At 37.8% G+C, this 23957-nt stretch overlaps 1 protein-coding gene across 3 annotated transcripts in view; it reads left to right on the top strand.

Annotated features, from left to right (window-relative positions):
- Positions 1–23957, top strand: part of LOC5574178 (CTL-like protein 2) — a 90870-nt gene that overhangs the window by 26543 nt on the left and 40370 nt on the right. Inside the window, exon 2 of one of the 3 annotated variants that reach the window (XM_021852300.1) lies at positions 13592–13662. In XM_021852300.1, the coding sequence (XP_021707992.1) occupies positions 13629–13662 (34 nt within the window). In that variant the 5' untranslated portion in view covers positions 13592–13628. Of the gene's footprint in view, positions 1–13441; positions 13663–23957 lie in introns of those variants that run through there. The other 2 variants (XM_021852299.1, XM_021852302.1) reach the window with 2 other exon arrangements.

Genomic DNA, 23957 nt, shown 5'->3' on the forward strand with positions numbered 1-23957 from the left:
TTAATTATCTAATCATTTGATAAATTGAACAAAATTTGAAAAAAGCAAGAAAACTACAAATAGCACTTTATGTATGCATAAATATCCTTTTTGCTTGGCAACTATGATACAGAGGGTCAAGCATGGAAAACACTCACTCAGTTATTGTGTTTCCCTCACTCGCTTCCACGCACAGTCGGGAGCGAGAAAGCCGTTTTTTGGGGTCATGCATTAATTAGGTAAGGGATTATGGGGGGAGGGGGGTTTTGAGATTTTTTACACGCCATACTAATTATTTTTAACTTTCGTACAAAAAATCTTATCATGAGGGGAGGGGGTGTTGAGAACCCGCCAAAATTGTCTTACGTAATTAACGGACCGCCCCTTTAACCAAGCCGAACGTTTCAATTTCCAGTGCCCATTCTGCTTCTTCGGCGAGCACTAAACGAAACAAAAAACGGCATCTGATCAGTCGAATGCAATACTAAAAATTCGGACAAAAGACAAACATTTGAAAAGGGCCCAAGAGGTCTTGAGCCTTTTTTCAGAAACGTTGCTGTTGAGCCCTTTTTAGCCCGCCCACGCAAACTAACCCCACTATCAGAAAGATTGGTGTTAGCTCTTCCTGATAGTGGTATTGGTGAGCGTGATCGAGTTGAATTGGGTTCAACAGCGGCTTGCAAAGCCAATGTTTACCAATGTCGATGTGCCCTTTTGAAATGTTTGTCCAGGATGATTGCTTACATTCTGATTCCGTGCGAATGGCATTCGGGTTTGAGTGCTAATGAGCGTTCACTGACTGGCAGTCCACACCACGGAATGATTCAGTGAGTAGGAATCCTCTCAGTCAGTTCAATGCATTCGGCGAATGGATGCTAAGTGCATTAACTCGTGCCTCGCAGATACAAGTGTATTGGTATTCACTTCTCTTCGCGTTCCTTCCGATTCTCGCTTTTACACAATCGGTTTCGACGCTTTCATGCTACACTCCGCCTAGGACGGTTCAGCTATCACTGAATGTTCGATAGCAGCAGATTTTTTGTTATTTTTCAGCGGTGGCGTTCGGGTGAGTGAGTGAATTTTCCCATGCTTGCTGAGGGTCAGTTCCTATTACCTGTATTATTAAATGTTAGGATCATTTTCAGTTTAAGACTGTTGGTCTCAATAGTAAAGGTTACGAATAAAGGACATACAAAACACCCAACAGACCAAAGGAGAATGCTCCGATTGACGAAAAGCTTCTTCTGACTGGAAAGGAAAGGATGGTTTACTGCATTACACTTACAATGCGTGTAAATTACTGCCGCCGTTAGCGCACGGTTATGAGGCCCACAATAGAACACATTTTCCTATGGGAAGCGTGCGGGTGGTCATCGGTTTTTCAGTTCTGTCGCCTAAACGGTAAAAGATACCACTTTGGCGTCTATGGACGAAAGTTAGAGTATGAATTGATGAAACAAAACATATTTTTTTGAAAATTTTTCATGATACAGACGATAGTTTTTCCGCTATTTTTCCGACAATTTTCTCCATGGTGAAAATTTTTCCGAGAAATGTTTTTCTTTTTATATTTTTAATAGATTGCTGAGAAAATTTCCTTTCGATTTCAAAAAAAACTTTTGTTCTACGATGCAAAATTCAGGAGATATGAATTTTCAAAGTTTGAGGTATATAGAGAAATCGTGAAAATGCATCTAGAGTTTTCCGGGAAAATAAGCCACTATATTTTTTTTTGAATTTCACTTTTGGTCATGTATCCACGAGCTCTACCTCTGGTGAAAATTTCATGCAAATCGGAGAACCTCCGGCCCAAATTGTCCGATAATAAAAAAAAATCCATATATGAGTAAATTTTGCTAATTGCTATCGTTTCCGAGATATTGAGATATTAAATTGACTGAAAATTCACAACATTCGGTTGTTTTTCGAGTTGATAAAATAAAGAATATTCTGAAAGCATTTTATTTCATGCTCTTATACAATGATTGAGCGTCCTATTTTAATACAGATTTATTACTTTTTCAAAATGTTCACAATTTTTTTACTATCATTACAGTTTGAAAATTGCCTAACTTCTATTTTACCTACGGAAACTGGAATAAATTAATGGTATTTTTGTGTTCCCTGAATAGTTATTGCTTTCGAATATTGTTCATTAAGCTGCTCCTTGATATGTTCATACTCTGTTGTAGTTGCATAAGAAAAGAAAATTTGTGTTAATTGCTCCTCCTTTCGCTTTTGAGCCCAATCAAATAATTCCTTGGCAACGCGAAATGAAAACTGTCGTCATGGCAGATACACGACATATTTCAATGCGGAAGTTTTGCAAAGATGTTAAAAAATATTTGAGATTCCATATATGTTTAATGATATCAATTTAACATGTTCTGATGTAGTTATTTTTCGGGGTTTTAACTTCAATGTGCATTTTGAAGTGAACGGGCCGTTCATGAGCAGGTGCAGAATCTTGCACGAGAGTTCAATGTCAACTAGGTTCTCGTGCAAAATTAGAACGCGTTCAGTTCACTTCTGGCTCGCGTTCAGTTTAAAATGCATCACTGCCTTCAGGAATTTCTAAACAAATTTTCAAAGTAATACAAAAGTTTTCCCTAAGATTCAAATTTATTAAAATACCGGCAATATTTTCGTGTTAAACTTCTACAGTACTTCAAAATAATCACTCGACCCTTCAAAAAAGTTTGTTTAGAATTTCTAATGGAAGGACAAAATGGGTTCTTTCTACATCAATATGTTCACCATGTTCACCGTGAAACTTCAGAGTTCATACAATATTATTAAGATTTTAGGTACAAATACTTTCAGTTAAATTTCCCTCCGTTTTAACATCAATTATCTTCTATTAAAAAGGCGCAGAAAAAAGAACAAGAATATTTGTAGAAAGGTGTTACCGACTTAGGATTGGAACTTACAACGACTCTAGTGGTTCAATGTAGAAGATGAACCGTCTATTGGTGCTCTAAAACAATAATGACATCACATGATATTTTTCGCAGCTTAGTTCGACCGTACTTCTGAAAAATTCAATATGGAAGAAGAGAGAGAGAAATAATCGCGCACAAAAATTTGAAAAACACATCTTGATCAAGAATAGAAATTGCAAAAGTGTTAGGTTTTTCGATAAATACTGTGTGGCTCGTACTAAATAAGTACGAAGAAACCATATCGATGAATCGCAAGCCACAAAGAAAGCATCGGGCAGTTACTGTGCACCATCAGCTGTGGATTAAAGTCAGGACTACTGATTCAAATCCAAACATTTCAGACCGCGATTCGGCCAAAAAGCTCGGTGCTGTTCTTTAGGGTGGTAGGTCATTTGGCATAAAGTCGTTTGGCATAAAGCCGTTTGGCATAAAGCCGTTTGGCATAAAGCCGTTTGGCATAAAGCCGTTTGGCATAATGGTCATTTGGCATAAAGTTGTTTGGCATAATGGTCGTTTGGCATAATAGTCGTTTGGCATAATGAGTCTGAAACCAAGAATTTCTTAAGATGAGATTCGTTTTTACGTTTCTATTGAATCTTTCTGATGACGTCAGGCTTGTTGTGGAGTCAATAATTGACAATAATTGATACAAAATGTCACTTTATTCAACAACCATATGCTTTTGAATAAACTAAAGCATATTAGGAAAGTTATTGTCAATAATATTTTATAATTTATGCAGAAATTACCCCTCTTTTAAATATTAATTCTTCTTTTGAGTTCCGCTATTGGAATAATTTAAAACTGAAGATTTTTATATATTTAGCACTAATTTACCCTTCTTTCAAACATTGGATTTTTTTCAAATATGATGTAATCAAATTATACATAGGCATAAAAACTGTTGAATTGAAATTGAAACAAATTTCACCTTCTTTTATACATATGCTATTCTTTTAAAATTTCTTTATTTTTTAGATATTTTGTTGTTCCCATTTGACAAAATGGCGTTAATTGATAACATTGATCTGCTCAAGTTATCAGCGGAAAGAGAAATCGATTACTGCAGTTACTTTGATTGGTTGTGCTACTTTTCCCGTAATGTCGGTTCCCCGATTGTCGTTACCCCGAACGCCTTGTATCGCAAATACCAGTTCCCCGAGTATCCCCTCCAACCCCGAATAAGTCAACTTCCCCGAAAAGTTTGTGGCATTTAAACTACATCACTTTTCGGGGAAACGAATCATTCTAGGAACTGGCATTCGGGGAACCGACATTCAGAGAAACGACATTCGGAGAAAAGTAGGACAAGAGCTATGAATCTGAACAAAGTTTTTGATGTCTTTTCGTTTTATTATGCCGCTATAGTTTTTGGCGTCCAATCTTCTATTGATTTAATCATAAACATTGCCTTCTTCTAAAAATAGGCTGTTCTTTATATTTATACTGTTTTGAATTTTATTATTAAGTCAAGCAAAATGTTCACCATTTATATAATTCGCAATTCTTGCAAGATATGCTGTTAGAACAATAATTACTTTAGAACCTATAAATATTCAACTTTTTTTTTGCAAATACAAGATCTTTTTTTAAGATATGCTGGAAAAATATTATTTCAATCACAAATTTTCCCTCCTTTCGATAATAGACAGTGTTTTTGATGTACACTTTCAAAATTAAAATTTATATTGAAAGATATTTAGTGTTAGAGCCTTAAACATTTTAAACGAAAAATAATCTGCTCTCGTATATAGGCTATTTTTGCATTATACTGCAATATTAAATCTTTGGATTAGAGCTTTTAATATTTTGCAAATATTTTTTCCTTCTTCTATCAAGTAATTTTCATCAAGTGTTACGTACAAACCGGGACAGAGCTTGATCTGCAGCAAAATATGTGCGTTCCCTTTATTAATAACTGCGAACTTTCTTTGCCAATTTAATATTTTCAAATATGTATATTGCAACTACTCAACGATACTTTATGTTCTGGGATGTGGAGAAAATTATTATTCCGAAAAGATCTTCCACCAGACCCGTCACGAGTTTTATTTTGTTATGCTCTCTAATGTCACTACAATTTTCGACATTCATAGCTTGGATTATCTTTTAATGACCACCACGCTTATTGAGAAACGACGAAAAATTTTTGCTATGGGCTTAGTGGTGTTGATCTCGGTAAAAGCTTCGAAAATGCCGATATTCATTCTAAATCAATCATTATGCCAAACGGTCATTATGCCAAACGACCATTATGCCAAACGACTTTATGCCAAACGGCTTTGTGCCAAACGACCTTATGCCAAACGACTTTATGCCAAACGGGGTACAATCGTTCTGCAGTACCGTGCAATGGATTCGACTTCGGATAATGATGACTCTGATCATATCATGTCTGCAAACAACCAAATAGGGAACATAATTAGAGAAATGTGGCCATATTCCATACCATGAAGCTGTTTGATCAAGTATTGACGAAATTGAAGGATTTTTCATAATTGGTGATACTCACCTAATTGACCCTAATTCAGCTCAATTTAGGGATTTTAGGCTATTATGAAGCGCAAGCTCAGAGCGAAAGAAAGTCTTGCCAAAATATCGACGAACTGTAAACTAAATGGCTTGAAATTGTCAAAAATATGGATTGAAATAGTATGCGCCGATTGATGAATCGTATCCCGGGAAAGTCCGACAATTTCTCGTAAAAGGGGATGAAAATTTTTATTATTTTTCACTTGAAGTTTATATGTAATGCAACATTTGAGTTAGAACGGAATTCATTTGTGTTGAATTATATCCAAATTATACCAAACTATTTATGTTCCAGTTCTAAATGGGCCACACCGTAAATTCTACAAGTTCCATTTAAGCTTTTCTGTGAGGTACATTGCCAACAATTTTTAGAAATTCTTATTCTAGTTCTTGAAGACAGGAATTTAGTATTTTTTCCGAATTATATTTAAGCTGCGATTATTAAAAACATTACCAACATTCGAACCTTTGTAAGGCAATCCCTAATAATATTGAGATATTCCTGGAGTTGTTTTTGAACCACAAAATAATGGGTGGATAGATTGTTGAATGTTATTTTAGAAGAATGCAGAGATTACCATTCGGAAAAAAATTGAGTTATTTCTAGAACTTTAAAGAATTTTGTACAACACTGTTGAAAAAACCTCGCTTTTCGTGCAAAACAGTAGCGTGGTGGTTCTGACGGTGCCAAACCGCGCGACGACTAGAAGGTTAAATAAAAAAAAACCTAGATGAATGTCTGGTATCTTTTTTGAGAGAATCTTAGGCAAACAATAACATAATTCTCTAAAAAGTCTCTGAACAAATTACTCGGAATATCTTTGAGTATTTTCGTCGAAGAATATTTGCACGCATTCCGCTAGGTACTTCATAGGAATGTTAGACATATTTAAACATTTCTTAATTAGGCATTTTTTAATAAAATAAAAATAAAATCCGCTAGACTTTAGAAGAAATACGGTATGGTGCTCCTTGATTTGAGAAAAATCTAAAAAATATTTTTTTGTGAAAATATGTAGATAAATTTGCGGAGAACTTTTTTGATAAATCATGAATAACATTTCCCCAATTAAATTCTTTGAATTGCTCATGAAATTCTAGTAGAGTATTACGAGGAATCCTTAGAGTAACACCTGGAAGAATCTTTTTTTTTTGCGGGAAGTCTGGATAATTTTTTTCAAATAATCCTGTAAAGAAACTTTAGGAAGAACTTCTAAAGCAAAGTTGGCAGAATTATTGGCGAACTCTCTGAAGAATTCGGGGAATGAATCCTTACCAGGTGATCTTGAAGACATTTTTGGTGAGACTCCTAGAATTGTTTGTATAATTTTTTGGAGAAATCCTCAGTTATTTCTGAAAATTCTAAACAAAATATTAATAAATTTTTATGTAATAAGTACGCAGAGGAGGAACCATTAAAAGAATTGCATTCCAATGCCTTTTCTGGTGGAATTCTTCAAGAGATTTTTTAAGCAATTCGATATTCTTCGAGCAATCTTCTGGTGAGATCAGAAAGTCGGAATGATTTTCAGTGGGAACCTCAGGACGAACTTAGCAAAAACTGATGGAAGAATTCCAAAAGTACGAAAATAATTCATGAAGAAAATAAGTACGAAAATAATTCATGAAGAAATTCCAGTATGAATTCTCAGAAGAATCTCTTCCAAGCACATGGTTGAATACCTGAAGAAAAGTGTAAGAATCACAAAAACATTCCTTGTGAATTTTTTTTTTTGTCATAATTATTTATGGATTGTTTTTCAAAAAGACAATTAACACCGTCTTCAGCGCATAAGGCTACACAGACTAAACGATCACTAACATTAGGCAACGGACAACACGAAACATCCAGTAGCCTAGCGATGAATTTTTCGTTTCGTGATAAATGGGTCAGGGACGCAAGGGTTAAGCATATTTACAAACTTAAGTCAGGTTGAAATCATCAATTTTATTGTATTGATTCATACGTATTCAAATCACAATCAATGAGTTCACCAGCGAAAGCAGAATTATTTGAGATCTACCTCAACAATACCACGTATGAAATTGTCATGTACAATTTGTATGCATTAAGAAACGATAGAATCATAAATCTCGTTGTAGAACCCCGGAAGCAACAAAGCCCAAAGTTTTAGATTTAAGGATTTAATTTTTTTTTCTAAAACAACTCAATTTGTGTTCATTGGAACCGACGGGGTTGGTGGTCTGATGGCTACCGCTTCTGCTTCATATGCAGAAGGTCATGGGTTCAATCCCAGGCCCGTCCCTTTCCTCGTACTTTGTAGTTGTATATCTCTCACTTGCTTCTATCTTCCATTCTAAATATATCACACTCAAACTATTTGTTCATAGCAAACGCTAGAACCAGAGACGGACAAGAAACCGTTTCCCTAACGCTTCCTACTTCCACGCGCACGCCTTTCTTACGCCTGATATATAGGCAGTCTGCTAACCACAAAAGCAAACCTTTCTGCCATGCCTTTCCCCCAATCCATACACTCCCGCATGAACTGACGTGGATGCAGTGGAATATACGGTCTACGTGGGAGTCAGTTCAATGCATCATCAATTCCTCCCCCTTCCCATCATTGGTCTGCATTCTGACGTGGCAGGTGCCATTGTTGCCTAAAAATAGAAGATCACCAGCACTTATACACTGAGGATGCCTGTTAGTCCCAAGCAGTCATTCGGTTGGTTCCTTGTGTAAGTGCAGCTGATCTAGCGATACTGGAGTGCATCCACGGGCGGCCAATCAAGCTCAAGCTCAAGCTCAAGCTCAATTTGTGTTCATTGGAATCCATCCAACAATTTACAAATGTAAACGATCATCGCTAACTCCCAAGGAAGTCGGTAGTCAAGGAAATAGAACATATTGAAAAAATCTTCCACCGGACCGGGAATCGAATTCATTATTTCGGGATTGTCAAAAGGGGAAGTGGTGGAAAAATGAACAGGGGTGGTAAATGAGCACCGTGCCTTTTACCGAGAAAAAACGAATTTCGATGAATTTTTATCATGCACGGACGATTGAGAGCATAAATCGGAGTGTTCGAGTTGATACGTAAGTCAATTGAAGTGAAAATATCAACAAAAACTAGGATTTTAGAACGCGGGTAGATCACCTTTTCGAGGTGCGTTACGGGGTAAGATCTACCATATTGTACTCTTGTTGTATCTGTTCTTGTGAATACTTTTAAATTAGGATCGGAAGAGTATAAGAGAGTAACAAGGCACTAAGACCCACCTATTTGTCCTAGATAATGAGGAAGTCGAAGTGAAAAAATGGCTCAATCAGCATCTGAGGTTGGTTTCAACTCATGAGACAATTTCTTTCCGAGTTCAAGAATTTATTTTTCGATATCTAGGAGGGAAACGATTCCAAATCAGTGGAGTAGCAGACCTCTTAACTTCTAAAATAAGCTTTTTGTTTCAAGGAATCTAAATGTTTCATGGGATGAAACCTGTTCACAGTTTCAAAAAACGACTTTGAACCTTATAAGTAGAAGCAATAATTTGATACGCTAGAGTACCGATGCATGGTCAAAATCAGTATCATTCAACCAGCTTAGTCGCCGAACCTGATTAAGGGGCGCGCTTTTGAGAGTTTAATGGTGACAAACTTTTTCTCCAAAAGGTATAAATAGCGGTATCTTTTTCTAAAGAGGCTCTATGCAAAATGGTAAAGAATGATATTTGTATAAAAAACGACTACTTCATTATTTCTCAATAGTAATGGAGTAGAACGACATGCACTAAACAAAGGACACGGGTATACCACAAAGGTCAAAGAAAACTGGTCCCAGTGGTTCATCCCGAACAGAAACAGAAAAAAAAGGATTTTAGAAAACCACGCTTGAAAATTAGAACTGACGTAACTTTTAGCTCGGAAGATTTAAGGTTTTTCAGTGAGGTGAATATCGTTATGATATGATGTCAAATCTGATACCTTTAGAATTCTTTTTGAATGGGTTACAATCATTAATGAATGTATTTTCGGTGGGGCAATACAATTGTTTAGAATATTTGTTTTGCTCACGTTTTTTGCATGGTGTTCGTTTTACCACCACCCGCTGTTCATTTTACCCACATAGTGCAGGTAAAATGAACATTTGCATCGCTTTTTGATAGCGATAAAAATATGTGAAAATTTAGCTATTTTAGTCTGAATCCATGTCGCTGCTATAGATTACATCCCTATTTTTGATGTTGTGCGATAGAACTGTACAAATTTCTCGTTTTTCTATTAGAAACAAGATAATTTCCTTAAGGTGGTCATTTTACCACCCCTTCCCCTACTCAGCGATGACCCAACGACACAAAGGAAAAATAAAGCCCCACGATGATAGTTGCATATGGGTGCACGACGTTAGGCATAAATACGTTAGGCATAAAGACGTTAGGCATAAGTACGATAGGCATAAATACGATAGGCATAATGGACGGTTGGCATAATAGATGTTTGGCATAATGGACGTTAGGCATAATGGACGATAGGCATAATTATCAAAATGAAAATAGAAATCGTTTACTGGAAAACTGTACTGACGTTTTTAATAATTGTGAAAAGCTTTGAAGATCTAAAGCGTGTCCGTTCAAATACGATTGCCTTGTAGTCAATTCATAGTTTTGAATCCTTTGAGGTTAATTTCTAGGACAAAACTTGATTAAACGATCAGCATTATAATGCTGTAAATCGCCTTCATTAGCTTTCTGACAACTTCTGCGACCATAGAGCAAAGCCATGCTGAAGGTATCTTTGTTCGATTCCTAGCCGATCCAGAATCTTTTCGTTTTTTTCACTTTCTTGGCCATGAAGCACAATCGTGTATCGTCCACAAATGAGAAAGCAAAATGGCTAGTTTGGAAAAGCAATCTTGTGGTTAATAGCTGTGGAAGTGCTCCTAGAACAAAAATTCGCTGGGGAGTAATGCCAAGAATAAGAACGAAGCTGTACATGACCTGTTGCTCATCTTTTGAGTTTGGTTGTACACATATAAGTGGCAAATTTTTCATCAGAGATTATCCCTTCTTTAAATTGAAGGCTGTTCTTTATAGTTTTAATGCCAACAAAATTATTGGAGTTATTGCTGCTAATGTCTTAATCAGAAAACTTCCTTTCTTCTATAAATAAGCTGTTCTTTCGAGACATTAATGTCATTATTGTTCTTAATATTTCCATCATACATTTATTTATTTATTTATTTATCAATCATAGGCTTTTCTTTATACTTATACGGTTAATTTAATGGCTGGAGGAAAAGACTGCTAGAGAAATCATCTTCTTCCAATAATATGTTGTTATTTGTATTCTTGTTGTTATAATAGTTATAGTAATTGCAGATATAAATATTTTCATCCGAAATTTTCGTTTCGACTTGTTGTTGATTAATTATGAGGAACACTGGGTAATCAGGTAAGTTGTAGGTTCTCTATGCAATAAAATTGGGAATATCGTTTTGATCCTAAATGTATGCTGGATTTTGTGCTATGTTGAATTTGAACTTGACTTTTGTAACTAAAATAAATATTTAATCAAATTTTAATTTATAAAACCCGACCAATTTCGTATAAATTGATTGAAAATTGTTTGCATAAGAAGCAAAGGAACCGTTCTCACTACATTTAATTGATAAGCAGACTCAAAGTAGCAATGTAACGCCAAGAAGATAGTTGGCATTCCCGAGATGAACTAGCCCAGGGCTTAAAATCTCGTTAATAAAGGAATAGTTGGCATACTACCAGAAAATTATTGCTGAAGATAATGTCACCTATCATAACATAATTTCTTGACTTACCTCTCAATTATTGTCTCATTTGCATTACAAGTATTGATACTTATATGAAAGGTTTCCCTTCTTTAGAAATAATGAAATTATGTAAGGGAAATATAACAAAAAAAAAGTCATATACTCATTAAAATAAACATCTTTAGAAGCAAATAACACTATGATTGCACATCGCAATTTTAAATTGATACTTACAAAAATACTGGATTTTGTAATGATAACAATGACAATGGTCACATTTCATAGCATCGAAAAAAGTCATTTAATACCAGCCAATCAATCCACCCCCTTGTAACGTTTTTTTTTATTAATATTGCACTCTTTTTATGAGCTCTTACACCTTAAGGACACACATCCACCTCCATCAGCGTAATTGAATTTGTAAATGGGCCCTAAAATGTTTCGATATAAGACGAATTTCAAATGACACACGCGCAAGTTATTTTATGCCAAACGTCCATTATGCCTAACATATATTATGCCTAACATCCATTATGCCTAATGTCTTTATGCCTAACGTCCATTATGCCTAATGGGGTATACTCGTTGCATATCGTGTCAACTCTTGCCAGCACCCAAGCGGTCACATTACTGGAAACCCTAAATGATTGAAAGATAAAGTCCAATAGAAAACATTTTCGTTTATTGATTATACAACGGGCTACGTAAAACCCTTTGTTATGGAGTTATGGAATGAGCCAAATGCGTTGTTAAAAATCGTGCCAGGTTTTTTTTTTTTTTAATAAGAGGAGTTTTGTATCAAATGTTTTTTGACTCTATTCAAACACCTACCACCATTATTTAAGGAGTTAAAACTTTGGATTAGCTCTACTGTTTTTAGGACTAGACTTTAAAGTAAGTAGTCGTTGATTTTGAACATCGTACCTTTCGTATGAAAGCAAAATTTGGCAGCTTGTTGTAGAAAGTTGTTGAGATTAATTCAATTCTCTCTAGCAGAAGCATTCCGATGATAAGTTGACGCCGAGGGGTAAGATACAAGACTTGCACTCTGAAGATGAAGGTTCAAATCTGGGTCGGGCGGAAATTTTTATTTTAACTTTTATTATTCTCGAACAATACAATGTTGAATTCAAAAATTGTTCCTTATATTTTGTGAAGATACTGGGTGGCGCAAATCGTGCATTTATTTGGACAACGCTATTATCGGCTAAAGAAATGATACGAGCAAGCTCGTATGATTCTATCATAGATCATTTGAATGGGAAAATCCAATCGCAACCATGACCAGTATTTAGTCCACCTTTCACGTCACAACTGAGTCACTTCTCGGAGCTCTGATGTCTCAAGTGTCTACACCTTCCGTATTTATTCCCGCTCTCAACACTATCTGCAGCAGAAAGTTGTCGGCCAATCTGTTTCATTTGCATTGCAAGTCCATAAACTGGATCGAGTGATTAATCATCAACCAGATATAGCACTTCAAGAGAAGGCTGATGTTCTTTGGTTATCTTTTAGAACAGATACACATGAAAGAATGAATATGAAGATCAAACGTTTTACGATTCTTGTTATAACAGTTCATTATTCAGTGGGATCATTAATCGTTCTCCAACAATCAAAGCATGCATTGTGTCTTGAGGCCCAAAACTTTTTTTTTCATGACAAAGATCTACTTAGACAGATTACTTTCTTTCTTAATTATTTTCTGAGCTACTCAGGCGAGATAGCGCTACTAATCGAGGTATGGGTGAACACTTAATATTCCATTTGGTATATGTTCATTCAGTAAAAAGTCTCTGCTCAGATTAATATCTAAAAAGGAAGAAAATAAAACCCCTAAGGTAACGTACTTTTCACTCCAACTATGTAGTGACCGAAAAAGCACATCAACTGCCATCGCTGATTCAAGTATCTTATTATCGTACAAACTCATTGACAGCTGTCACAACTGAATGGTATGACGATGGCCAATACTGTAGTTGACGTCTATTAGTACCACAAAAACAAATCATAGCTCAAGTGCTCATTTGCTACGGTACGATACCAGCTAAAGACAAGCCCCCGCCTGCACTTCTCCCCATTAGAAACAGACATGGTCTCTACCTCTCCATTACCTAGGGGTCGACCAAATAATAACATACGAGAGTGGCAGATTAAAGGGAGGTTTGCATGACGTACTGGATGGACGCCCCCTAGGCCACACTGTATCATCAAATACCCTGCACAGATAGCGCAATTGCGGCGGAGTTCGTCTTGTAGTCTTCGTCCCACTTGAACCGCCAGCTGGTTCGGCACTCAGTAGTGTTTCAATTCGCGATCGTGAAAGTTATCCTAACAGGAAATATTAGTTAGTGATAGTTTTTCTCTATTTCTGGATTCCATTCGTTTTAGGGCCTTGGCAAAACCTATGCCACAGAAGGAGTAGACTATGGCCAGGCATGACGGCGGTGGTGATGCTTATGGTAAGTACATTCAATAAATTAATTCTAGTTATCAAAATGGGCTGAGAAATATATAAATGAATTGATTTTTGAATTGTAAACTATAAGTTGTTTTAAGGAATATTAAAACTAGCTTCTAACAAAAACTTCGGTAACACAGCTGTCAAGCAAGCGCTTGTTGAGGGTCGTGAGTACGAATCCCGTCAGTTCGTTATGGAAATTTTCATACGATATACAAATGCAAAATGATCAATTGATAACGAAAGTGTAAGTGTTCATAAAAATCAAAATTACATGCACAAAAATGGATGCAGAACGTGAAGCCAGAAAAAAAAGAACATTAGCTTCGATTGCACTCATTACTCATCACTGACTTTGAAACTGGTGAAAGTTGAGATTATTATTATTTACTTTATTATAATAGCTTTTCGCCCATGGCGAATTCGCAAAAAAAATATAAAGAGAATGACCAAGCCCAGTCCCAAAAATGTCTGTGTTTAGGCTTCTACTCTTTCGGAAAGTAGTCACAGTTCTCACAATGTAGGGGTACTTCCATCGCATCGTGAATCACAGAGACAATCTTTGTTCACCTGCCACCACTTGAAGGAACTTAAGCCTGTATGATTTGGAATGTTTGTCATCAAGTAAACTTCGCAGAGGTATCCTCCAGACTCGTTTTCTCTGTTATCTGTACTCTTTGTTTCTTATCTTTGGTATACTTGGGAAGCCCATTCTCAAACGGTGGTGTTTGGTTTTCATTGAGATTGTTTACTTTCACTGGAAAATAGCTCTTCTCTTGGTTCGGTTACCTTAATGAAGAAATACTATTCTACAGTAGGAGAGTGACCTAATAATGTAATGCACAGTATGCAAAAGGTATTCCCCCCATTTTGTTGGTATGAAAACAACAGTGTATATAACCTCATTACGGAATAAAATATTTGTGACTGCTTGTATTTGTCTTTGAAATTTGACTTTCACTTTCAAAATTGGATTCAAGCAATGTGAAAGAATAAACATATTCAAAATTAGAATCTCACAATCACAACCTGACTATGAGCTATTTTTTGAAAGCCAGATATAAGAGAGAAGCAAAAGAAATGGCTTCTCAGCAGCTTATGAAGAAGATTACTCAAAGATTTTCAAAAAGATCCCGGGAAGCTCCTGAAATTGCTTCCCAGAAGATTCTGAAAGAGCTTCCCAGGCGCTTCTGAAAGTGCTTCCCAGAAGCTTCTGAAAGAGCTTCCCAGGCGCTTCTGAAAGTTCTTCCCAGAAGCTTCTGAAAGAGCATATCAGAAGCTTCTGAAAGAGCTTTCTAGAAGCCTCTACAAGAGCTTATCATAAACTTCTGAGAAACATCTCAGAAGCTTCTGAGAGAGCTTTCCAGAGCTTCCCAGAAGCTTCCCCCCAGTCAACATTTTGGTTGAAATAACTTTTGTTATGCATCATTCTATATGTATCAATTCAATCGTATAGAAAGCATGAAAAGGCTTTTTACCTACCAAAGTGGAGGCTATATGCGTATTTGGCACAACTTTTTCAGACTTTCTGTGATCATAAATACGATGCAAAAAATTTTGCATGAAAATACAAAAAAGGCTACAACAAGCCTCGAACGTGGGACCTCTGGATTAAGAATCGGATACCCTACCACTGTACCACCAAGTGTTACTTATAAATTGGTTGTTTATTTGCCAATATTAACGCATGTTTCATATACAGCAACACTTGCTTTGTTGTTCTTTGAGACTCATCGTCAGCATATACCAAGTATTTTTGCCAAGTTATTGCGATTTCATATGATGCCTTCTGGATTGATGTATGATCTGTCAGTTGATACAACTTAACGTGATTTTAAGCTGCACTATTTACGACATGTTTTGTTGTCAACACAGATTGTCGTTTATGAATCGTATTGGGGATTTATATACAGCTTGTGTTGACATTGTAAGCGCTATCAATACGTCATCTTGTGCGATTCTTATTTTTGAAGTACGAATATATGATTCTGGACATTATTTAACGATACGTGGTTCACTGGGTCAGAGCTTCCCAGAAGCTTCCCAGAGCTTCCCCGAAACTTCTGAAAAAGCATCTCAGAAGCTTCTGAAAGAGCTTCCCAGAAACTTAGGAAAAAGCTTCCCAGAAGCTTCTGAAAAAGCTTCCCAGAAGCTTCTGAAAGAGCTTTCCAGCAGCTTCTGAAAGAGCTTCCCTGAAGCTTCTAAAAGAGCTTCCCAGAAGCTTCTGAATGGGCTTCTTTCAAAAGATTCTCAGAAGCTTCTGAAAGTGCTACCCAGAAGCTCCTACAAGTGCTTCCCAGAAGCTTCTGCATGTGCTTCCCAGAAGCTTCTGAAAAAGCTTCCTTGAAGCTTCCGAAAAAGCTTTCCAAAGCTTCTGAAATTGCTTCTCAGATACTTCTGAAAGTGCTTCCCGGATACTTCTGAAAGAGTTTCCAGAAGCTTTTGAAAGAGCTTCCCTGGAGCTTCTGAACGAGCTTCCCTGAAGCTTCTGAAAAAGCTTCCCAGAAATTTCTGAAAGAGCTTCCCAGAAGCTTCTGAAAGAGCTTCCTAGAGGCTTCTGAAAGAGCTTCCCAGAAGCTTCTGAAAGAGCTTCCCAGAAGCTTCTGGAAAAGTTTTCCCCAAGTTTCTGAAAAAGCATCTCAGAAGCTTCTGAAAGAGCTTCCCTGAAAGAGCTTCCCAGAAGCTTCTGTAACAGCTTACCAGAAGCTTAGGAAAAAGCTTCCCAGAAGCTTCTGAAAGAGCTTCCCGGAAGCTTCTGAAAGAGCTTTCCAGCAGCTTCTAAAAGAGCTTCCCAGAAGCTTCTGAATGGGCTTCTTTCAAAAGATTCTCGGAAGCTTCTGAAAATGCTACCCAGAAGCTTCTACAAGTGCTTCCCAGAAGCTTCTGCATGTGCTTCCTAGAAGCTTCTGAAAAAGCTTCCCTGAAGCTTCCAAAAAAGCTTTCCAAAAGCTTCTGAAATCGCTTCTCAGAAACTTTTGAAAGTGCTTCCCGGAAGCTTCTGAAAGAGTTTCCAGAAGCTTTTAAAAGAACTTCCCATGAGCTTCTGAAGGAGCTTTCAAAAAGCTTCTGATAGAGATTCCAAGAAGCTTCTAGAAGAGTTTCCAGAAGCTTTTGAAAGAGCTTCCCTGGAGCTTCTGAACGAGCTTCCCTGAAGCTTCTGAAAAAGCTTCCCAGAAATTTCTGAAAGAGCTTCCCAGAAGCTTCTGAAAGAGCTTCCCAGAAGCTTCTGGAAAAGTTTTCCCCAAGTTTCTGAAAAAGCTTCTCAGAAGCTTCTGAAAGAGCTTCCCTGAAAGAGCTTCCCTGAAAGAGCTTCCCTGAAAGAGCTTCCCAGAAGCTTCTGAAAAAGCTTCCCAGAAACTTCTTAAAAAGCATCTCAGAAGCTTCTGAAAGAGCTTCCCTGAAAGAGCTTCCCAGAAGCTTCTGTAACAGCTTCCCAGAAGCTTAGGAAAAAGCTTCCCAGAAGCTTCTGAAAGAGCTTCCCGGAAGCTTCTGAAAGAGCTTCCCGGAAGGTTCTGAAAGAGCTTTCCAGCAGCTTCTAAAAGAGCTTCCCAGAAGCTTCTGAATGGGCTTCTTTCAAAAGATTCTCGGAAGCTTCTGAAAGTGCTACCCAGAAGCTTCTACAAGTGCTTCCCAGAAGCTTCTGCATGTGCTTCCTAGAAGCTTCTGAAAAAGCTTCCCTGAAGCTCCCAAAAAAGCTTTCCAAAAGCTTCTGAAATCGCTTCTCAGAAACTTCTGAAAGTGCTTCCCGGAAGCTTCTGAAAGAGTTTCCAGAAGCTTTTGAAAGAACTTCCCATGAGCTTCTGCAGGAGCTTTCAAAAAGCTTCTGATAGAGATTCCAAGAAGCTTCTAGAAGAGTTTCATATAAGCTTATGAAAGAGCTTTCCAAAAACTTCTGAAAGAGCTTCCCAAAAGCTAATGAAAGAGCTTTCCAAAAACTTCTGAAATAGCTTCCTAGAAGCTTCTCAAACAGCTTCCCAGAAGCATCTAAAGGACCTTCCCAGAAGCTACCGAAAAAGGTTTTAGAAGCTTCTGAAAGAGCTTCCCAGATGCTTCTGAAAGAGCTTCCCAGATCCTTCTGAAAGAGCTTCCCAGATGCTTCTGAAAGAGCATCTCAGAAGCTTCTGAAAGAGCTTTCTAGAAGGGCTTTCCAGAATCTTCTGAAAAAGCATCCCAGAACCTTCTGTAAGAGCTTCCCAGAAGCATTTGATGAAATTCCCATAAACTTCCGAAAGAGCTTCCCAGAAGTTTCAGAAAGAGTTTTTCATAAGCTGTTGAGAGAGTTTCTCAGAAGCTTCTGAAAGAGCTTCCCTTAAGCTTCTGAAGGAGCTTCCTAGAAGCTTGTGGAAGAGCTTCCCATAAACTTTCGAGAGAGCTTCCCCGAAGCTTCTGCAATTGCTTCCCGGAAACTCCTGAAAGTGCTTCCCTGAATCTTCGGAAAGAGCTTCCAAGAAGCTTCTGAAAGAGCTTCTTAGAAACCTCTGCAAGGGGTTCCCGGAAGCTTCTGAAAGAGTTTTCCAGAAGCTTCTGAAAGATCTTCCCAGTAGCTTTCGAAAGAGCTTCCCGGAAGTTTCTGAAAAAGTTTTCCAGAAGCTGCTGGAAGAGTTTCTCAGAAGCTTCTGAAATAGTTTCCAAAAGCTTCTGAAAGAGCTTCCCTTAAGTTTCTGAAGGAGCTTCCTAGAAGCTTGTGGAAGAGCTTCCCGGAAGCTTCTTAAAGAGCTTCCCAGAATCTTCGGAAAGAGCTTCTCAGAAGCTTCTGAAAGAGCTTCCCAGAAGCTTCTGCAAGGGCTTCCCGGAAGCTTCCAAAAAAGCTTCCCGAAGCTTCTGAAAGAGCTTCCCAGAAACTCCTGAAGGTGCTTCCCAGAAGCTTTTTAAAGAGCCTCCCAGAAGCTTTTGAAAAAGCTTCCTTGAAGCTTCTGAAAGGCCTTCCCAGAAGCATAAGAAATAGTTTTTTAGAAGGTTCTGAAAGAGTTTCCAGAAGCTTCTGAGAGAGCTTCCAAAAGCTTTTGAAAGAGCTTACTAGATGCTACTGAAAGTGATTTCCAGACGTTTCTTAAAGAGCTTCCCTGAAGCTTTTTAAAGAGCTTCTTAGATGCTTCTGAAAGAGTTTCCCTGAAGCTTTTGAAAGAGCTTCCCAGAAGCTTCTGAAAGAGCTTCCCAGAAGCTTCTGAAAGAGCTTCCCAGAAGCTTCTGAAAGAGCTTCCCAGAAGCTTCTGAAAGAGCTTCCCAGAAGCTTCTGAAAGAGCTTCCCAGAAGCTTCTAAAAGAGCTTCCCAGAAGCTTCTGAAAGAGCTTCTCGAAGGCTTCTGAAACAGTTTACCAGAAGCTTCTGATTGAGCTTCCCAGTAGCTGCTGAAAGAGCTTCCCAAAAGCTTCTGAAACAGCTTCTCACAAGTTTCTGGAAGAACTTCACAGAAACTTTTGGAAGAGCTTCCTAGAAATTTCTAAAAAAAGCTTCCCAAAAGCCTCTGAAAGAGCTTTCCAGAAGGTTTTGAAAAAGCTTCTCAGAAGTTTCTGATAGAGTTTTCTGGAAGCTTCGGGAAGAACTTGCTGGTCGAAATAGTTTCCCAGAAGCTTCTGAAAGAGCTTCCCAGAAGCTTCTGAAAGAGCTTCTCGTAAGTTTCTGAAACAGCTTCCCAGAAGCTACTGAATGAACTTCCCAGAAGCATAAAAAAGAACTTTCCAGAAGCATGTAACAGAACTTCCCAGAAGCCTCTGACAGAGCTTCCCAGAAACCTTTGAGGGGTTTTCGGAAGTTTCTGAAACAGCTTCCCAGAAGCTACTGAAACAGCTACCCAGAAGCTTCCAAAAGAGCTTCCCAGAAGCTTCTGAATGAACTTCCCAGAAGCATAAAAAAGAACTTTACAAAAGCCTGTAACAGAACTTCCCAGAAGCCTCTAACAGAGCTTCCCAGAAACCTCTGAGGGGTTTTCAGAAGTTTCTGAAAGAGCTTTCCAGAAGTTTCTGAAAGTGCTTTCTAGAAGCTTCTGAAAGAGCATCCCAAAAACAACTGAAAGAGATTTCCATAAGCTTTTGAGAGAGCTTCCCAGAAGCTTCTTGAAGAGCTTCGCAGAAGCTTTTGGAAGAGCTTCCCTGTCGTTCTGAATGAGCTTGCCAGAAGCTTCTGAAAGAGTCTCCCAGAAACTGCTGAAAAAACTTTCTAGAATCATCTGAAAAAGCTTCCCAGAATCATCTGAAAAAGTATCCTAGAAGCTTCTTAGAGAGCGTCCAAAGGAGCTTCTGAAAAAACTTTTTAGGAGCTTCCGAAAGAGCTTCCCAGTAGCTTCTGAAAGAGCTTCCCAGAAGCTTCGAAAGTAGTTCCCAGAAGTTTCTGAAAGTGCTTTCCAGAAGTTTATGCAAGAGCTTCCCAGAAGATTCTAAAATAGCTTCCCAAAAGCCTTTTCTGAAAGAGCTTCCCATGAGTTTCTGAAAGAGCTTCCCAGAAGCTTCTGAAAGAGCTTCCCAGAAGCTCTGAAAGAGCTTCTCAGAAACTTCTGAAATAGCTTCCTAGAAGCATTTGAAAAAGTTTCCCAGATGCTTCTGAAAGAGCTTCCCAGAAGCATCTGAATGAGCTTCCCAGTAGCTTCTGATAGAGTTTTCCCTAAGTTTCTTAAAAAAAACTTCCCAAAAGCTTGTGAAAGAGCTTCCCAGATGCTTCTGAAAGAGCTTCCCAAAAGCTTCTGATAAAGCTTCCCAGAAGTTTTTGAAAGAGCCTCCCAGAAGCTTTTGGAAGAGTTTCCTAGGAACTACTGAAAGTGTTTCCCAGAAGCTTTTGAAAAAACTTCCCAGAAGTTTCTGAAAAAACTTCTCAAAAAGCTTCTGAAAGGGCTTCCCAGTAGCTTCTGAAAGAGTTGCAAAGAAGCTCCACGGAAGCTTCAGAAAGGAGTTCCCAGAAGTTTCTAAAAGAGCTACCCGGAAGATTTGAAAAAAGCTTCCTAGAAGCTTCAAGATGTACTTCCAAGAAGCTTCTGAGAGATCATCCAGAACCCTCAGATTATTTACGTTCACCTGGTAAACACCATTACTATTTAGGCAAAAAAAAATCATAAAGCTAACGATATAATAAAATATGAATGAATGCAATATGTAACACAGCCTAAGATGCTTTACAAAAACAACTTGTAAATATCAATATTCCTCTCTCCAAGCAATAGAGTGACGTGAAGCTACATGCGATATGTATAAACTTTGATGTTTCGTAATCATCGATCCATATTTGCAAACATACAAAGCTTCTTACAAATGGAGACACTGCGAGAATGTTGATGATCCTCAACTTCAGTAGCACATGATTGAACAACATGTAACAGCTGAAACTGGATCCACCGTCCAGTTCTAGTGTGTACACAAAGAGCCGCCTCATTCTCATCTATAAAGAGATCGCGAGCCGGTTTCCCCAATCCGCGAATCTCGAGAGCTCACATTGCAAACACTCGTCGCCATCGACGGTCAATTAGAAACACCACCACTGACTGGAACGATGTGCATTTTATTGCAAAACCTCCTCCAAGTGTGCACAGCTGTGAGAACAGCCTTTCCATTTGGTTGGGCGAATGATTTTCCTGAATGAACTTCGCTTCTCACAGATGTAAAGTGTATCGAATTGTAATGAGCACTTTGGAAGTTATATGTCCATATGTAGGACAACATTGAGCAGTGTAGTGATCCAGAGTAAACAAGTAAGAAATTTTATCATACTACTTCAGTCATATACGTAGTCATATAATGATCAAACTACAAAAATCTTAAGTTACATCGCCAAGTTTGTTCATTAGATTCCCTAGAAACTATTGTAGAAGTTTGATCCGAATCTGTCAACTTCAAGGGAGGGTTGAACGAGCTTGAAGCTTGTATGGATAATGTTTCTAAGGGTTCAATTGAACAAATTCAGGAGATTATTACGGTTTGACTTTCCTTTTCATAAATGGGTCACCCTAACACACATACGTAACAATCGATCGCCAATCATTCAACGAGTTCAATTGGCAAAGCCACCGTGCCGTCGATAAAGGAAACCAACCAGATGACGATCGTACACAAAGTGCGCTTCTCCTCCGGTTCATACAATGACCATAGAGTAAGGTGGGGCAAAAGATCGACCTTAGTGGTATAATCAAAGTTTCCAGGAAAACAATAGCAGTTAAAACAAAACAAATACCATACAGTGAACCTTCAACATATTGGCTATAATTTTGCTGAACAAACATTTGTCAAAATATTTACCCATTTTTAGTTATAACAATTTCAAAATTGATCGTCTTATTCGAACTTTTGCCCCACCGGTGGGGCAAGAGTTCGAATCTAGTGTGGGGCAAAAGTTCTCTGGCTAAAACACAAAATATCGATCCTCTTATGACAGACATACTTTACACCAGCCGTAAACTTAAGTTTGACGAAAAATACACACTAAATTTTCATCAAAAAATTGTCCAAAACCGGGTTAATTGTAATATACTCAAAAATAGCAGTTTTTCGCAAAACTAAGTGGGAATGTAAAATTTTGGTGACAATTTCCACACGATCAGACAAATTTAACTAAATTTGAAGATAATATGTGGATTTTAGGCAATTTGCAAATTTTTCCGTGATTTTATACATGGGTCGAACTTTTGCCCCGCTGATTCGAACTTTTGCCCCACTATGGGCCAAAAGTTGTTTTCAAGCATTTATGCAAAAACTAATACACCTCCAAGCAACCTTATGGTAGGCCTAAAAACGCCCTTACATAAAATATCGAAAAAGATTTTATCTTCAATTGGTTCCATGCAACGAAAGTTTGACCAAAAATTACAATATTCACGTCGAAAAACAACAAAAAGCCATAACTTTTCCAAATCTCAATCGATTTTTATGATATTTGAAGTGAAAGTCTCTTACTTGAATAGCATTCGAACCACCATGACATTTATAAGATTTGTTTTGAATTGAGCTAAAAATCTTAAAAAGAAACTCTTACCCCACTCGAACTTTTACCCCACTTTACTCTATCGATCGCTGGCTGCAGGGCAACGCAGTCTCCAACGAACGGAACGCTGGACCGGACGTATTCCGCGATCTTCACTTGAGATTAGATTGTCGCGTCGCGTGCCAAACCCAGACAAATAACAGTGCGGTGGGGTTAACATATGATAAGGGAGTGTGAAGCATTTGTTCGTGAAACCTTCAGCCGTTTCCAAGAATATTACCATTTATTCATGTGTGCAAATCAAGCCCTTCGCTTCGTGGTACAAGCAGTTACTCATCTGGACATAAGAATGAGGATTTAATATAGTGGGAAACTATTTCGCTTACTAACAGTTTATACGCCCTTATCACAAGTTGTGCAAGAACCGTATCAGAGTCATAGATAAAGCAGTGAACCGTGAAAAGCGTCCATCGCCATGAGGCGGTTTTAACCAGAATCTGTAGCTACCATTCAGACTAGATGAAGTGATTGCATATGCATTGTTAGTATGCAAATATCCAACACATTGTTCGGTAGATGTGACCGATCAGTAAATAGAAAATTAGGTGACCAATCGCCGATAACCGGCTCAACGATCGATAATGATTTACCTGGAGGTTTCCAATGAAATGATCGTTGTCAAAACTAAGAATTTTAAGAAATTCCCATGCAAATCATAAAAGTTCCCAAGCAGTTTATAGTATGTTGAAGATTCCTAAGAGGATTCTCGACATTTATAATGTGATTCTGTCAGTGTGTTTAAGGCATCAAATAATTTCTAGCGGGACTCTGAGAATCTCCAGCAGACTAATGATAATTTTGATTGGAGTCCCTGAGATATCTGTGGATTTCTAGAGAGATCTTCACAGTTTCTTGAGAGACCTTGGATATTTCTGGTGGAAGTTTGATGTTTTCAAACGGGATTCTGAGGATTCTTACCATGATCCTAAAAAAATAGAGCCAAATTTTGAGGAGTTTAAGCAAAACTGCTTATAGGCTCTGCAATTTCTAACGACATCCTGTATATTCTTTGCGGTATCAAGAGATTTTAAAGCGAACTTTCTTAGTGGAATCTTAGTCCGGATCTTGGAATTACTGTCATCCCAAGAATCTTAAACGGACTCATGAGAGTTTCCGACGAAACATTTATCGTTATGGAATCTAAGGATTCGCAGCGATATTTTGTGATTTTATGACAAGATATTAAGGTTTTCTAAGTTTTTACGGAATATTACGATTTTTCAGTGGAAATCTACGAAGATGAATCAGCAACGAACCTATAATTCAAATCGCCATCAACTTAACTACAATATGTGCTCCAAGAGTTTAAAAAATAGACAACATTTATTTTGGATC

This window comes from Aedes aegypti, chromosome 3 (assembly GCF_002204515.2).
Source record: "Aedes aegypti strain LVP_AGWG chromosome 3, AaegL5.0 Primary Assembly, whole genome shotgun sequence".
NCBI classification, from domain to species: Eukaryota; Metazoa; Arthropoda; class Insecta; order Diptera; family Culicidae; genus Aedes; species Aedes aegypti.